Source organism: Watersipora subatra, chromosome 7 (assembly GCF_963576615.1).
Source record: "Watersipora subatra chromosome 7, tzWatSuba1.1, whole genome shotgun sequence".
In the NCBI taxonomy this organism is placed as follows: Eukaryota; Metazoa; Bryozoa; class Gymnolaemata; order Cheilostomatida; family Watersiporidae; genus Watersipora; species Watersipora subatra.
In genome coordinates, this window is record NC_088714.1 from 34,676,710 (window position 1) to 34,689,120 (window position 12,411).

Consider the following 12,411-nt stretch of genomic DNA (forward strand, 5'->3'; position numbering starts at 1 on the left):
CGTCACAAACTGACATGAACAGACTAGGATTGATTCGTGTTCTCAAACTCAACAACAATAATCTACAGCAAATACCTACACTGAACATGTTCACGGAGATTCACACCCTCGACCTCTCAAATAACGAGCTTACAAATATTCCTGCTGGAGTTTTCTCCTCTCTAGGACAGCTCTTACATTTGGACATTTCCTTCAATAATATAACTTTATCGGAAAGAACCATCAGAAGAGAATCATTTCAAGGTTTGACAAATCTTAAAACATTGAGGTGAGTCATATGACCAGGTTACTATCTAATCTAGTACTAGTTACCTGTATGTTTAACTAGCTTTGATAAAAGTACGGAGGAGACTTGCCAACAGGTAACTAATATTTACAAACTTGTAAACCTACAGCAACATAGCGCTTCTAAAGAAATATCAAATCCCAATTTACCTATCAAGACAAAAGCATGATAGATAATGCAATTTCAAATTTTCAAATGTAATTTCTTTGTATTTCTAAAATTTAAACACTGACATACTGTTAGCCATTAGCAGCCAGCTTTGCATATCTTCTCTGAATTGGCACATCTTGAAGTATTATTGACGCTAGAGTGCAATCAATTATGCTCTGATGACCTGAATACTTGGTTGTTCTTATCGAAAGAGTCTGAGACAAGGTTGGGTGGGGAGGAGAAACAAATGAAAGAAAAAACAGCACATGTTTAATTAGTTGTTTAGCATTTCACCTTGGAGGAGCATCTACTGTATTTGGTTCATTTTATAGCATTTTAACAATCAAAGTTCATTAATGTCTGACAATACATTTTAAATGGTCTTATTTACTGTGTGTTTGTACTATTACTTTCAATATATCTTTAAGCTGCGCCACATTCCTGGAGTGAACAAACGCAGCCAGAATGGTTATGATTGGTCAGCTTTAAAACCAATGAAAAGAGTCGCTGGGCATCACTAAGCTAATAATAGAAGACATCAATCCAATCATATTATCTTGTCTACTTGCCAAAGCCTTTGCATACCATATCTATATGTGCTGCCATGACATGTATCCTCGTGATGCTTGCCACCAGCTGACCTTTTTATTAGCAGTTTTCTTATGATTGCGCCTGTGCTATTTACTTCCCTTGACACCTTTCTGCCATAACTGCCTATATCACTCAGGCTGCTTACTGTTTATTTGTACATTGTGTTATGGACTTGTTAAGTTATAAAGTCATTATGTGATACGTTCATTCAGTCATAGAGCTACAAATCATAAAGTCATAGAGCCATCAAGTCAGTATCCTTATTTACTTTCTTGTTATTGCATACATGGCTGCATGCCGGTGCGCTGTGGCAGTTTATATTTAAAAAACGTCTTATCTTAAGCATATCATTTTCTACTATGTACTTGAGCGGAGTGGCACTAGCAGCGTTTTGAGCTTTTTAAATAAATGAATTGCAGTCATACTTCGGCTTGCGAACATTTTTGATCTCGATTCAAGTCGGACTTCAACCAGAAAATTTGAAATTTCTCACTTCAAACTTTGACTAAAAGGCTTTTGACTAAACCGAAAAATGCCTTATATGTTTTTACATTACAATCGGTAAAAATGAAGGACAAAATGTTTCCGCTAAGTTTTTTATATTTCACGCAATCTTTGCTAGGATACATTACCGTACTCTTGTATTAGATTTGTTTCAGATCGTAACCTTAGCATAGGTTGACCTTCACTACTTAAATGTTTCTGTTAGAATTGCTAAAGATAAAACTTACGAAATTCTTGTTTTTTTTCAGGATGTTAGGATATTTTTTATAAAATTAAAACACACGTCTATTTCTGTAATTTTTGATTTATATATCCAGTACACCAAGCACTGAGTACACAAGACTCGGGTATGAGTCGCTACAGATACAGCAGTACAGTAGGCTATGTTCCCCAACCTAGTGTAGTTTATTAGGCTAACAGATTTTTTGTGAGACAACTGCTGTATTTCACACATTACCCGCTCTCCTATTACACGCATGTATCAGTTTCTGGTATGAAGGTAAAGGACAGCTTTGAAAACAGAAAAAATAGTTTTAGATATCAAACCGATCACTTTTTAAAGCACATCAATTATATAAGTACTTTTATCATATATTTCAGTACATCAGAGTCTTGGCTTTCGAATGAGCCTATACTCTATACGCAAAGAATAATAGAACTATGAAAAACAGGGTGTCTACAGTATGTCCTGCAATAAAAAAACCCTTGGTTGTGGTTCCCACAATGCGATGTCATAATTATCATTTAGCTTTAGGTCATCGATCCCTTTCGCTGCCATTGAGGCTGCGCTTTTCTGTAACAATCGGTGCTGTTAAACCCAGAGAGCGCTAATCATAAACTAGCATTATAGATAATCAACAATGCCCAGGGATTGTGCTAACGCCCGACCAATACAAACACATGTTCTGGGTTATTAGATTTCGGGTGATTTTTATAGTTTACTTTTTCATTCTTTCGTTCATTTTGAACATTTATAGTAATTATTATTTCATTGTTTTATATGATGGCATTGTTTGTCCCATACAAAAATGATTAATAACTTGATTAATAACTAACTAGTAACTAAATATCAAAATGAAAGAAAGTATAAAAATTAAAATATTTTTACCGTATTATATTCGAATAAGTTACAGTATATAGAAAATAGAAAATAGGTGTATTGGACAGTTAAATTCATCACTTTCTGTATGATACTAGCTTATAGACAGATTAAGTTATTTACAGTATGCTTCTCTACTTTGAACAACCCTCGCACTACTGTGAATCAACCCCAACGATTGATTTAATTCAATTGACTTCTACAACAAAATTAAACAAAAACAGAAATGACTACTAAAAACATACCTGGTTGTTAACCACCCATGGTGGTAAAGGTAATAAAATCACATCGATTAATTTGTGACCTGTTGTGGCGTGGCCCTGGAACTATATGTAGATTGCACTCTTGCGAGACGAGACGAGACGCATTGCTTGAAATTAATTAGCCTCAGTCATGCCCTTCAACATCACAATAAAAAGAGAGGGCTAGTGCATAATATCATCGGGAAAATATAATATGGCACTTGGAATTTAAGTTATTTATCATAGAAATAATCTGTTCATGGAGAGCTAATGACACTGATTCCTTTGTCATCTTCATTGGTTCTCTGGAGTTGTCCTACCTTTGCCTGCCACTAACGTCATTATCGTAGTTGACAAATATAAGCGGTATGCGATAAAAATAAGTGGTAAAAGCACACAACACCGAATATGAAAATTGTGACGTCACAATTTCTGAGCCTATACCAGTGAACATTTCTGCGGTAGAGCTTTGGGGAAATCCTATAAGCATCAACCAATGTCTGTCTCACCATGTCAAACAATGGCTCATTTGACAGCCAAGATATTGAAGAACCTGAATAAGCTGAAACAGTACTTATGTAATTGATGTGCTTTAACTAGCCTTGATGAATGGATTATGGTCGAAAACTGAGGTTTCACCGTAATGTGTTGAAGCTGTCTTCTGCATATTATCATCAACTACCTGTTCAGTGCGTGTTCAGCATAAACCTTTGAAAATATTTGTCATTTTCTAGTTTTAAATTAGTTGCCCAACGATACATTCTGATTTTATGGGAGGGTTAAATTAACTGCTGCCTCTAACTGAATATTACTTGACCCAGTTGGAACTAATCAATTGCTAATATGAATATTGAGAATTGGATCAAAAAGTCAGACAAGGCAGTTCATCCTCACTCAAGCATAGGATGATCTGCCTAGAATAAACCTACTTCCTAGCATGTTTGTCCGCTTGTTTTTACGCTTCTGTTTGATAATTATAAAGAACTATCGCCTGAGGGTTTATTACACCCCGTCACCAAAGGTCAATATATTTTTAAGCTATGCCACATTCCTGTAGCAAACAAGCGCAGCCAGGATGGTTGCGATTGGTCAGCTTTAAAACCAATGAGAAGAGTCGCTGGGCATCACTAAGCTAATAATAGAAGACATCAATCTACTCGTATAATCTTGTCTACTTGCTTGTGTATCATTATATGTATATACCCGTATGTGCTGCCATGACATGTTTCCTCGTGATGCCTGCCACCAGCTAACGGTTTTTATTAGCAGTTTTCCTATGATGACGCCTGTGCTATTCACTTCTCTTGACACTCTTCCACTACAACTGCCTGCTATAGAGTCATTATGTTATAGAATCATAAATTCACAAACTCATGAGTTCATAGTCATTAAGTCCTATAATGATATAGCCATTAAATCATAGAGTCATCAAGTCATAGAATCATCAAGCTATTAAGTCTTTGTCTTGAAGTAATTTAGTTAAAGCTCCATTAAGTCAGAGAGTCAGTCATCAAGTTATATAAAGACATAGAGCTGAAATCATTAACTTATAGAGCCATCTAGTTACTAAGTAATACATGTAAGTTTCAAGAAACATAAAAAGGAATACCAAGGGTTGAAGAAGGCATCATTATCATTGCGCAAGGAAAATCGTTAAATCGTTACGCGTAATGATCAATAATGCTAGTTATTAACCAAAAGAAAGCGCTTTCAGCACGAGTGTCTTAACCAATGTAATAACTATTTGCTATTGTATTCCATGTATTAATGGTTAGGCTCACCGCCCTTAGTTGTGGAGGTCCCGAGATCAAATCTAGTGGCAGATGGAATTTTCATTGCTAGACTTTAATGATTATAACTGGACACAGGGTTTAACAAAAGACAAACACTATGATTTATATATAGATATTGTAGTATTTGCAATTCCAATTAAAAGCTATAATATAGCGAACTTGAATTATTATATTTTATTTTTTAGTGAAAAGCATTGTTAAGAGCTTTATTAACAGTGGTTTAAATCAGAAATATATTAAGCTCAACATCACTAACAAAGAAATAAACAGCTTTATATTTTTGCGTAACTCCTGTTTGCACCCCAGAAACCATAGCTAGGTCTCTGTTACATATCTAAACAGATGCGTATGCTGTTCAGGATGAAGCAGAACAGGAGACCTACAGAGTTTGACTACGAAGCTGTTACAGCGCTGAATGAGACGCTAGAGGAACTATATATTACAGGCACACCAACATTCAGCACGCAACTCTCACATCTCTCTCATCTCCACACCCTCAGCCTCGGTAAGCACTTTCTCTTTGGTTGCCTTCAACAAACCTTCATCAAGGTAAAGTCTATATATGATTGTAGTGCTATAGAGTAGTCGTAGTTGTACTAGCGACTAGCGATGTGAGTCGGGGTACATGTGCCGTATCAGCTTTAGACTTTTAACATAATTTGACTAACATGAGGTGCTGCAGTTCAGCATCAGCTCATGAAGACATGCCTATATTGTGACTATCATGAGGTGCTGCAGTTCACACATCAGCTCATGAAGAGATGCCTATATTGTGACTATCACGAGGTGCTGCAGTTCACGCATCAGCTCATGAAGAGATGCCTATATTGTGACTATCATGAGGTGCTGCAGTTCACGCATCAGCTCATGAAGAGATGCCTATATTGTGACTATCATGAGGTGCTGCAGTTCATGCATCAGCTCATGAAGAGATGCCTATATTGTGAATCATGCGAAACTTTCAATGTCAGTAACCTCAGTTAGGAGAATTTGCACTAGTAACCAAAGCATGAAAAATCAGGTCATGGTCAATCTGGTTGAGCCAACAGCAGTTGAAGCTTGTGTTTATTGAACAACATATATTTAGCAAATGTAATATTTACTTTACCTCTTCACAAATGGCCGATCCAGTTATGATGCTAAAAACAACAAATATAATAGTATGACCAAAGTACAGAAAATACTTGGAATAAAAATGCTTTTTTGAGCTCGGGTCTGATCTGTGTAGCTGGTCTTTACTAGCTTTGGTCGTTTCAGGCAAGATATGTTCATTTCAGAAACTTCTGTTTGATTGCCATGAAACCAACTTTGTAGAGACTGACCACACACTACCATGAAACCAACTTTGTAGAGACTGACCACACACTACCATGAAACCAACCTTGTAGAGACTGACCACACACTACCATGAAACCAACCTTGTAGAGACTGACTACACGCTACCATGAAACCAACCTTGTAGAGACTGACCACACGCTACCATGAAACCAACCTTGTAGAGAATGACCACACACTACCATGAAACCAACCTTGTAGAGACTGACCACACACTACCATGAAACCAACCTTGTAGAGACTGACCACACACTACCATGAAACCAACCTTGTAGAGACTGACCACACACTACCATGAAACCAACCTTGTAGAGACTGAGTACACGCTACCATGAAACCAACCTTGTAGAGACTGACCACACGCTACCATGAAACCAACCTTGTAGAGACTGACCACACGCTACCATGAAACCAAAATTGTAGAGACTGACTACACACTACCATGAAACCAACATTGTAGAGACTGACCACACACTACCATGAAACCAACCTTGTAGAGACTGACCACACACTACCATGAAACCAACCTTGTAGAGACTGACCACACGCTACCATGAAACCAACCTTGTAGAGACTGACCACACGCTACCATGAAACCAACATTGTAGAGACTGACTACACACTACCATGAAACCAACATTGTAGAGACTGACCACACACTACCATGAAACCAACCTTGTAGAGACTGACTACACACTACCATGAAACCAACCTTGTAGAGACTGACCACACACTACCATGAAACCAACCTTGTAGAGACTGACCACACACTACCATGAAACCAACCTTGTAGAGACTGACCACACACTGCCATGAAACCAACCTTGTAGAGACTGACCACAGGCTACCATGAAACCAACCTTGTAGAGACTGACCACACACTGCCATGAAACCAACCTTGTAGAGACTGACCACATGCTACCATGAAACCAACCTTGTAGAGACTGACCACACACTACTAGTTCATATCAAACTAAGCTGTCCTAGTAAACCTTCAAAAACTTAAATATTTTATCTATATGAATACAAATACCGTGAGACAAATATTTAAAATAATAAGGAAAATGATGACCTGCTAATCAAATGTTCGAACAGAAACGGTTTTCAGAATGTTGATTCAAACAAGCGTTCATGTAACATTGACAGAAAGTTGTTTGTTCTTTTTTAATATAAGTCAGTATTAGGGATACTTCCGCACAACCAAATCCACAAATCTCACTCTCTAAGAGCAGTAGAAGTGATTGATGAACCTAGATTAGATTAGGAAGAAAGGCAAAACAAATCCTTATTTTCACATTTCAATGATACTAATGAATGATTGTTTGTGATATATTCATGACCCGCTCACCAAATCGCACTGTAAATTTGCTGACAATATACATTGTCTTTATTGAGCATTTGATGAACAGGTCCAAACTTTCCTAATGTCAAACATGCTCAGATATGCTCATATTCTACAGTGTTGCAGCACTGAGCATCTCCAGAAAACTGGACTTTCCAATAAAAGAAGGATGTGTTCAAGTGAAAGATCTCATAGCGTTAAGCACGCTCTTTGCTAATTGAAGCCAGCTCCAAATATACAAATTATTTGGTATTTTGCAAGATGAAAAGAGTGCTGTTAATACTGCCACTTAACATCCACTATTAATAACATGACAGACGTGCTGCGTTAGACTTTGATTCTTTGAGCACACACTTGCTATAAGCTGTCAGTAAGGCACCTACTAGAAGCTGTTAGTTAGGCACTTACTAAAAGCTGTCAGTAAGGCACCTACTATAAGCTGTTAGTTAGGCATTTACTATAAGCTGTCAATAAGGCACCTGCTATAAGCTGTTAGTTAGGCACTTACTATAAGCTGTCAGTAAGGCACCTACTATAAGCTGTCTGTACTGCACCAGCTATAAACTCAGTAAACAAATTAACTTTTGCTAGTAAAATACAGGTATCACCCTAATTACTATTTCTAGAGGTTGATTCACACTATAACGTCATATGTCAGCAGTATCCTTGTGGATGACATCCCTAAATTGATGACATCGTCGAGGCAAGGCGTTTACATTGGAAAACATTGCAGACGTCAAACACTGTCGATACCTTGCTGAACATCCACGACAGCTTGTACAGTATACACTACTTTGGCGATAGTGATTGGTTGTCGAGGATAGCTAAATCTATATTTTATTCTATGACAGGTGCTGCCGAACTAGTACTGCATCATTTCCATGTCAGCATTGTACAATGAGAATGCTATGCCGAAAACTATTCGCTGATGCAAACGTAGATGGGTTTGTGATAGTGTGAACATTGTTATCACAGACGATCACCAAAGTATTATTGGATTAACACTGATATATGGTGATATAGCTTGAACCAGTCTTAAGCCCCTAAACTAACATATCAATAAACCACAGTTACTGTACTAATGCGGTGCTACCTGTAGACCATCACTTGTTGCTCATGTTGCAGGAGGGTATGAATGCAATGTGCCATCTCTAAAAGCCAATGATCAGCCAACCTTGTCTAAATTACCGTTAAAGCGTTTTTCCGCCAGAAACTGTAAGATCCAAAAGATTGATCGAGCATTTCTGCAGAACTTCTGGACAACTCTAGAAAGGTTGGATCTCTCTTGTAATCATTTGACTGATCATTTAATAGAAATCACACTTGGCGTGGGAAACAAACTAGAAACATTAATCCTAGATAATATTAATCGGGACGGAATTGTGTGTCCGTGGAATGAGACTCTCAACGGGTACGTAGCAAACCTCAAGGGAACACCTCTTCAAACACTTTCCCTCCAAGCCAACCAAGTGAAAGAGGCAACAGGGATAAACCTTAGAGAATTGTTTCCTGAATTGAAATATCTTGACCTTAGCCAGAATGACTTTAGCGGAGTTGCATTTTACATTGCGCAAACTGTGCAAGGTCAACCGGTACCCAAACCAGACCTAACTGTGTTTTACAACAAAGATTTGCAGTTACCAGCTCTCAGGTTTATCGGACTTCAAGCTCTGACTACCGCCTTTGACTGCGGAGGATATGACGAGAGGATATTAAATTGTAATGAGGACAGCCCTTTATTCCTGGATGACGATTTCTATTGGGATCATAATCACCAACCAGACATTGTGGATTTCCAACTTTTGCTTGAAGCTGTTAGCACTCTTTCTCTCCAAGACCAACTATGTTTGGGCTATGGGCTATGCTTCGATAGTGTTGACCCGATAAGCCAATTAATTGCTAATATACAGGATATGGCTGAGCCTCACACATCTTACAAAGCTATAAATAATACTATATATTATCTACTTGCAGAATCTCAGCGCTCAAACGAAGATATTGTTACCTACATTCAAAATATCAGGTTCTTTCTTGTCAATCTCACTACCGCTGCCATTGGATACAATAATTTCGTAACGGAGTCCAAACAGGAGATTTCAAGCGATTTATGTTCAAACATTTATTTGTATCCCAACAATGCCGACACGTTGAATTTTTCTTATTCAAATTTTGCTTTTGGCGCATGTAGTCAGGTGGTTGGATTTAAATATCTAACCACCATTTCCTGTATAGAATGCCGTATGCGAGGTTGGAACATAGATACATTTCAGCATTTACCACTCCAACACCTAGAAATGTCGAGAAATGAACTAGGACAGTTCTTAAGAGAAGATCTCGAAGCGGAGCGGTTAAGAAGCACCCCTTTATTGAGAAGACTCGATCTTGGAGAGCAACAAGATGGAGGAATCCTGTACTTTAGCAATCGCATGATTCTCGCTAACCATCCTAATCTCACACATCTAGATTTACATGGAAACCACTTGATTGCTTGGAACATTTCTATCAGTGAGAACAAAGAGCTTCTTTTTCTTGACCTCCGTGACAATGAGATATTCTACATCGATGAGGTCTTCCGTAATGAGATCGACGACCAAAATGAAGAGACTAATCTAGAAGTAAAACTTGCTGGTAATGATGTCCGATGTACAGATTTCACTTCGTTACCATATATTCACTGGCTTATCAACTCTTCATCGGTGGTAGATACACAAGATATCGTATGCGCTGAAGTTGAAATGACGATTACGCAATATCTCATGTCCGAACAGAAACCCGCAAAGGATGACATGAAACCTCATGAAAATTTACCTTTGAACGCGGCATTTATAACTGGAATCGCTGTCTTGACGATTCTTGGGTTACTACTGATAGGCTGGTTCTACCGACATACAATCATTTATAAATGGTACCGATGGAGAAGGCCTGCCCACGCGAGTTACCAGACAGGTGATCAAGAGATGGACCAGCTTGCCAACATCAACTCCTACCTTAGCTACTCAGACAGATACGTAGACGATGTAATTGGTGAGTTAGTTTACCATTTTCTTGTCATACTCATAGCGGTCTCTTTGTAACTATAGACATCATAATCACACTTTCGCTTGATCTGAGCGTTATAACCACGATCAAGTTTTCTCAACTTCCGTTTTGAAACATCCCGCCATTTACAGTAGATTACCTCAAACATCAACAACAATTACAAATAACAGGAACAAGTCGATACTTTCAGATAAAATCTACTAAAATCTTGTGTACGTTCATCTTTAATGCAAAATCATTTGGTCGGTTTAGTTTATTGTTAGGTGATGTGTTCGGAAATCATAGAGTTATTATCAATATTAGCTTTAGTTTATTGTCAGATGATGTGTTCAGAAATCATAGAGTTATTATTAATATTAGGCTTAGTTTATTGTCAGATGATGTGTTCGGAAATCGTAGAGTTATTATTAATATTAGATTTAGTTTATTGTCAGGTGAAAATGTGTTCGAAAATCATAGAGTTATTATTAATATTAGATTTAGTTTATTGTCAGGTGAAAATGTGTTCGGAAATCATAGAGTTATTATTAATATTAGGTTTAATTTATCGTCAGGTGATGTGTTCGGAAATCATAGAGTTATTATTAATATTAGATTTAGTTTATTGTCTGGCGATGTGTTCGGAAATCATAGAGTTATTATTAATATTAGGTTTAGTTTATCGTCAGGTGATGTGTTCGGAAATCATAGAGTTCTTATTAATATTAGGTTTAGTTTATCGTCAGGTGATATGTTCGGAAATCATAGAGCTATTATTAATATTTGAGTGAGCATCCATAATGAAGCATCAGCTGTGTTTTGGTGCTCATTTTATTATATTGCCAACCATTCTAAGTGGCATTCCAAAAGTGACAGCTGGCGGTCCTTGAGGAAGCCACTACAGCCTTTCTATTCAATTGACTTAGCTAATGCCAAAAGTCTGAGTATGTCAGCATGTACATCTGGGCTTCCTGAGTGACCTTTTTGCAGCATTTTTGTATTACAACCTAGCAACAAAAACTGTAGAACAAGTTGCCAGTTTTTAAAAACAGACAATTTTATTCATGCACTTGCTTTGACAATTTAAGTTTTGCCTTGTATTTGGCAGCTGTGCAAAAAATACTACAAGAAGATGGAAGTGGTGTGACCGTTATAACCAGAGATCGAGATGCCACTCCGGGGCTGATGACACAAGTCTCCGTAGCTAGATTCATCGCGCAGTCGGACAGACCTATCGTGTTTCTCACACCTGATTACCTCAAGGATCCGATCACCAAATTCGAATTTGAACTCCTCAAACAAAAGGGCTTCGGGAAGGTGATTCTTGTTACTTTTGGCATGGATTCGGTGAAGCAGCTGGAGCATTTACCAGCTCTAATAACCGATATCATTTCAAATGAGAAGCATATCGTGTGGCCGAGGGGAATCTGTGCAAGAAATGTATCGGGTGAACAGGCAGCGGCACAAGCGCTGTTGCAGAAACTAAGAAAGGATTGCGGAGACTGCGCGTGATAACACCGTTGACTCACACTACTGACTCACATAGATAACTCACACTGATGACTCACACAGTTGACTCACACAGGTGACTCTGGCATACTCATCACATCACCCACTGTTCAAATTATGACATGCATATTGGAAATACTATACGGTGGAAGTATTGGATCACGTGCTCTGTTCTTTACACTGGTACATCTGACATTTTTGGACAAGTTTAAGTGGGTTCACTAACAGGGCAGCAGTGTGCTCTTACATATCAATAGAGTAGAAGGCTATTTTAGCTCAATAGGGCAGCCACTGTATATCTACCTGCTTGAGTAAGAAATCCAACAGAAAAAGCTTTTATAAATTATACATATCGGGGTATTCAAGTTTGTATTTGAGACCACATTGTTTTATATACTATATACCGCAATATAGATACGGGCATGCATATGTGCCTTCCATATTATGATAGACCAACTGTAACATCAGGTATTAAAAACAAAAAGAGCAATGTTCATGCTGTAGACCTCTCTTCTCGCACTGAGTGTATGGAAGGCCACTCA

At 37.9% G+C, this 12,411-nt stretch overlaps 1 protein-coding gene across 1 annotated transcript; it reads left to right on the forward strand.

The window, feature by feature from the left end:
• The first annotated feature begins 14 nt into the window (after positions 1-14).
• LOC137400704 (toll-like receptor 4) lies at positions 15-11,872 on the forward strand. Its single transcript, XM_068087036.1, has 4 exons — positions 15-268; positions 5,025-5,170; positions 8,468-10,366; positions 11,469-11,872. Exons 1-4 carry the CDS (start codon positions 15-17, stop codon positions 11,870-11,872), a joined length of 2,703 nt encoding a protein of 900 aa, XP_067943137.1.
• The last annotated feature ends 539 nt before the right edge of the window (positions 11,873-12,411 follow it).